This window comes from Otolemur garnettii, unplaced genomic scaffold (genome assembly GCF_000181295.1).
Source record: "Otolemur garnettii isolate 467f Iridium unplaced genomic scaffold, OtoGar3 scaffold00198, whole genome shotgun sequence".
Classification (NCBI taxonomy): Eukaryota; Metazoa; Chordata; class Mammalia; order Primates; family Galagidae; genus Otolemur; species Otolemur garnettii.
This window is the reverse complement of record NW_003852593.1, coordinates 193,751-198,884: the sequence shown is the minus strand read 5'-3', so window position 1 is coordinate 198,884 and position 5,134 is coordinate 193,751. Positions and strand designations below refer to the sequence as shown.

The following is a 5,134-nucleotide window of genomic DNA, read 5'->3' as shown; positions in this document are numbered from 1 at the left end:
AAAAAAAAAAAAATCATAATCAAATTCAATTTCTCTCAGGAATGAATGCAAGGGGTGGTTTAACACTAGAAGAAAATGCAGGGCACAGTGACTCACGCCTGTAATCCTAGCACTTTTGGAGGCCCAGGCAGGTGGATCACTTGAGCTTAGGAGTTTGAGACCAGCCTGAGGAAGAGTCAGACCCCATCTCTACTAAAAATAGAAAAAAAAAGTAAGGCAAGAGGACCTCTTGAGCCAGGAGTCTGAGGTTGCTGTGAGCTATGATGTCATAGCACTCTCTCTACTCAGGCAACAGAGTGAAACTTTGTCTCAAAAACAAACAAAACAATAGAAAACACATTCATGCAATTTAGCATATTAGTATTTTAAAGAAAAATGATTATCAAGTGGCCCTAATTAATAGATGTTGAAAAAACAGCTAATAAATTCTAAGACCTGGCCAGGTGCAGTAGCTCATACCTATAATCCCAGTGTTTTGGGAGGCCAAGGCAGGAAGACTGTTGAGCTGAGGACTTTGAGATAAGCCTGGGCAACACAGTAAGACTCTATTTTTAAATAAATCAAAATTAATAGAAATTTAAAATATTAACTGGGTATCATGGGTATATGCCTGTAGTCCCAGCTACTCAGGAGGCTGGGGCAGAAGGATTGCTTGAGCCCAGGAGTTGGAGGCTGCTATGAGCTGTGATGATGCCACTGCGGACAGAGTGAGACCCAATCTCTTTAAAAAAAGAGTAAAAAAAATCCAACACCCATTCTGAATAAAAACTCAGCAAAGTAGAAATGGGAGGGAAACCCCAGACTCCAAAGTGAAGTGTTAGAAGTGTTCTCCAGTGTGAAGGATATGGACGAGGCACCACACCAATCCACAGGCCCAGGGCTTGAGAAACAAGAGAGGAGACAAAGTCCCATGAGGTATCTGAGGATGAAGCTCAAGCACCAGCCAAACGGGAGGCTGGGATGGGGCTGTCCACACTCCTGGCCTCAGCCAGAGCCAAGTACTGCTCAGCCCTGTGGGATGGAGGAGGGGTGCAGCCTGCCAAGGTGGCAGCATCAGGTGGCACAGGTCCTTTCACCAACCAGCGGCTCTGCCCAGCTCCCCATTGGTGCATGTGGAGGAGGCTGAGCCCACACAGGGGCCAAAACTCCCAGCCACGGTCTCACACCTGACTTCACACTCTCTACTTTTTTGTTTTTTGTTTGAGACAGTCTTACTCTGTCTCCCTGAAGAGAGTGTTGTAGCGTCACATCTCACAGCAAACTCAGATTCCTGGGCTCAAGTGATACTCTTGCCTCAGCCTCCCAAGTACCTAGGACTACAGCCATGCACCACTACTCCCAGCTAGTTTTTCTATTTTTAAAGACAGGGTCTCACTCTTGCTCATGCTGGTCTCGAACTTGTAAGCTCAAGCAGTCCACCTGCTTTGGTCTCCAGAGTGCTGGGATTATAGGCCTGAGCCACCGCGCCAGACTCACTTTCCTTTCTGAATACTGGTCTTCTCTTTCTTTTACAAAATCTTTGTAGATACAGAGACATACCCGGCCGGAAGGGTACAGACAACCACCATGAAGACCTGAGAATGGGCCCAGAGAGGCCTCCCATGCTGCCCACCTGCTCGTCACTCCTGTGGTAGTCATGGTCCTCCTCTGGTTTCTCCTCTGCAGCCTCTTTGTTTGAACTGTCATCTGCTTTGGTTTCACCTTTCAGCACAAACAGGAAATACCATATCATGAAACCCTACAGTGGGCTCAGGATGCATCCCACACTCATTCCACCCAAAGGTCTGCCCTGAGGGTGGAGTCCCTCCTCCTGTGCCTGTGGGTCCCTGCCACAGTTATTGCTGCAAAGGGTTTAATGGAGCATAGAAAAGGGACACATAGCAGGATAGGTGGCAGGGTCATGCAAGCTCTGCTGTCCTATGATGGCCATAGTGGCCCCCAGCTGTTCAGGGCTGACCATATCAGTCTGTCTCTTCACAGAGCTCAGCTCCTAAAATTTTACCACCCTAACACCACTTTTAAATTAAAACTTCACCTTAGGTAAGACAAAATTGAGGGTTCTAGATTCTCAGACACATTTCTTTTTTCTACTTCTTGAGACAGAGTCTCACTCTGTTACCCAGGTTAGGGTGCGATGGCATCATTGTAGCTCACAGCAACCTCAAACTACTGGGCTTAAGTCATCCTCCTGCCTCAGCCTCTCAAGTAGGTGAGACTAGAGGCTTAAGTCACCACACCAAGCCTAAAGATGTATTTTTTAACCACTAATTGTGGCTGTGCCCGCATAGGACGTAAGGCCAGCAGAGCTGGTCACTTTCCAGTGGCAACAGACGGGATCCATCCTTGAATTTTCAGGAATACAGAGTGGTCTACACACTCCTTAGCGGTGTGTGTGGTCCACCAGGAAAGAGCCATGGAGTCACAGATTTGAATATTTGCTATGATGATTTAAAACATCACTAACATCACACTGAAACCACAGGGTTATTTTCCCATTTTAAAGAAAAAGAAGTCTAGTTTTTTAGTTAAGTCTCAGGAAGGTCACCTTCCACTCTCTCTTCTGCAAGCTGTCAGCCCCCAGCTTTACTTCCAGAGTCCAGGTATTTTCTGGGGCCCCTTATCTCCCCCTAGCCCAGGAGTGAAGGGGACACCTCAGGACAGAGCCTTGCTCATCTGATGCAGATGACCCAGACCAGGGAGGGCGGCACCACACTCACCGTTGCGGTGAGGGTCCACGTGCTGCTTCGCAGAGCAGGCCTCTCCCTTGACGTCACCAGGCACCTCCATGCCCAGTTTGTGGTAGAATTCTCTCTGCTTTCTCATCTCCGCTATTAAAAATCAACATATAATCTTTAATCTGAAGTAGGCAGAGATTATATTGAAATTCTATTCACAAATATCAAATGAAGAATAGTATTGGACTTGATGACGAAGTCTGAAAAGCAAGTCCTCCCACACTCAGCCCAGAGGGTGCCTCCTGCCCAGGCCTGATATAACACCTGGATAGGTGACACAGCAGGCTGAGTCCACCCTCTTCATGGAGCCACTGTGCCTGGGGCATGGTATGTATACACACACTAAAGTGGCAATGATGCCATGTCAGATGTAACTGCTGACCATCATAGTTCAGTCATGTCTTTTCCAGTGGGCCAGGAGCTCAGAAAGGCGTGGATGCCTAGTTTTCCTGACATATCATGGCTAGGACATAACCCTCCAGCCTAGAGATGCCCCAGGTCACATGAAGGACCCCAGCAGGGCATTTATGGCTGCAGTTGAGTGATAGTGGCGAGGACAGCCTGAGGCCACATGTCCTGGGGCCCTGCCCTCTACATGCCCTCCCAGCCCACAGGGTATTTCGGGTCTACTTCAGTGTGAGGAAGGGGTACCAGGAGTGCCACCTGGCGTCTAGGGCCTGTAGTCATGGCTACACGAACCCCAGGGAGGCCCCACAGAGGCCAGCTCCTACTGCAGACAGGTAGCGTATCAATATAGCAGTCTCGGCATCCCCTCACCATGCTTGTCACCTGGATTACCGGTCAGTGTGGCAGCCCAGCTGCTCCATCCTGAGGGGCCCAGCACTCCATCCTGTGGGCTAGGCCAGAGTCTCTCTGAGCACAGGTTCCTCTGATCCCACTAAGGATGGGCAGCAGGACCAGGTCACAATTTTGCACATTCCAGGGAAAGACAGACTTTGTGGAAAAAGACAGCTACCAGCTGACTTTCCACAAGTGCCATGTCCGCGTGACTCTAAGGCTCACTCACACAGCACAGGACCACATAGTGGGCAGCAAATAAGAGTTAAGAGCGAGCCAATAACCAAAAAATCACTCTGAAAAATAACTTATGTATAGCTGACCAAGGAATGCTTCATTTAATGTTTCTCCTGTAAACTGTGAGCTCTGAGAGCCTGGAGTGTGCCCTGGGTCTGAACCAGCCCTGCACAGACGCCGTGCAGACACTGGTGGGGCAAGAATGAGTGACACAGAAGGTGGCAAACTCAGCAGGAAAAGGAGGACACCTCTGGAGTCAGAGATGTGAGCAGGCCGGCCTTGGGTGAGGCACAGGTTTGGGACCTAAACAGCAAAACACTAGGCTGCAGGAGCAAGCTGGACGCCATGAGGTCAGCTTGGAAGAAACACTTCCCTAAAGTGACTTCATAGGAGGCAGCTTGGGAATGAAGATGATAGCAGGGTCTCTTCTATAAAAGAGGAACCACCGGCAAAGGTGGAGAAGAATCCAGCTTCATACACTTTGTTTTAATTCCCATTTATAATTTTTTTCACCTATGAGAATGGGGTTGAAAATAATACCCCACTGTCAGGTATATATAGGCATAGAATTTTTTTTTTTGAAACAAGAGTCTCACTCTATTGCCCTGGATAGTGTCATGGTGTCATAGCTCATAACAACCTCAGACTCTTGGGCTCAAGTGATCCTCTTGTTTCAGCCTCCCAAGTAGCTGGGACTACAAGTGCCTACAACACCCAGCTAGTTTTTTCTATTTTTAGTAGAGACAGGGTCTCATTCTTGCTCAGGCTGGTCTCCAACTCCTGAGCTCAAGCAATCCATCCACCTCGGCCTCCCAGAGAGCTGACAGGCATGAGCCACCTCGCCCAGCCTAGGTATAAAAATGTTAATTGGGATAATTTTTCAGGAAAGTGACTTGGCATTACATACAAGAAATACTTAAGGCTCAGTGCCCATAGCACAGTGGTTATGGCACCAACCACATACACCGAGGGTGGTGAGTTTGAACCTGGCCAGGGCCAGCTAAACAACTCCAACAACAACAACAAAAATAGCTGGGCGTTGTGGCTGGCGCCTGTAGTCTGTAGTCCCAGCTACTTGGGAGGCTGAGGCAAGAGAATCGTTAAGCCCAACAGTTTGAGGTTGTGGTGAGCTATGATGTCATACTACTCTACCAAAGGCAACATATTGAGACTCTGTCTCAAAAAAAAAGAAAAAGAAAAAGAAAAAGAAATACTTAAAAACTTAATTACTGGCTCGGCGCCTATAGCTCAAGTGGCTAAGGCGCAACCCATATACACCTTAGGTGGCGGGTTTGAATCCAGCTCAGGCCTACCAAACAACAATGATGGCTGCAACCAAAAAAATAGCTAGACGTTGTGGCGGG

General features: G+C 48.2%; 1 protein-coding gene across 1 annotated transcript in view; it reads right to left on the bottom strand.

The window, feature by feature from the left end:
- Nucleotides 1-5,134, bottom strand: part of PCGF3 (polycomb group ring finger 3) — a 51,981-nt gene that overhangs the window by 13,986 nt on the left and 32,861 nt on the right. Inside the window, exons 7-8 of the mRNA XM_003803995.3 lie at nucleotides 2,718-2,828; nucleotides 1,613-1,701 (exon numbers count right to left, since the gene is read on the bottom strand). Of these exons, the coding sequence (XP_003804043.2) occupies nucleotides 1,613-1,701; nucleotides 2,718-2,828 (200 nt within the window). The remainder of the gene's footprint in view (nucleotides 1-1,612; nucleotides 1,702-2,717; nucleotides 2,829-5,134) is intronic.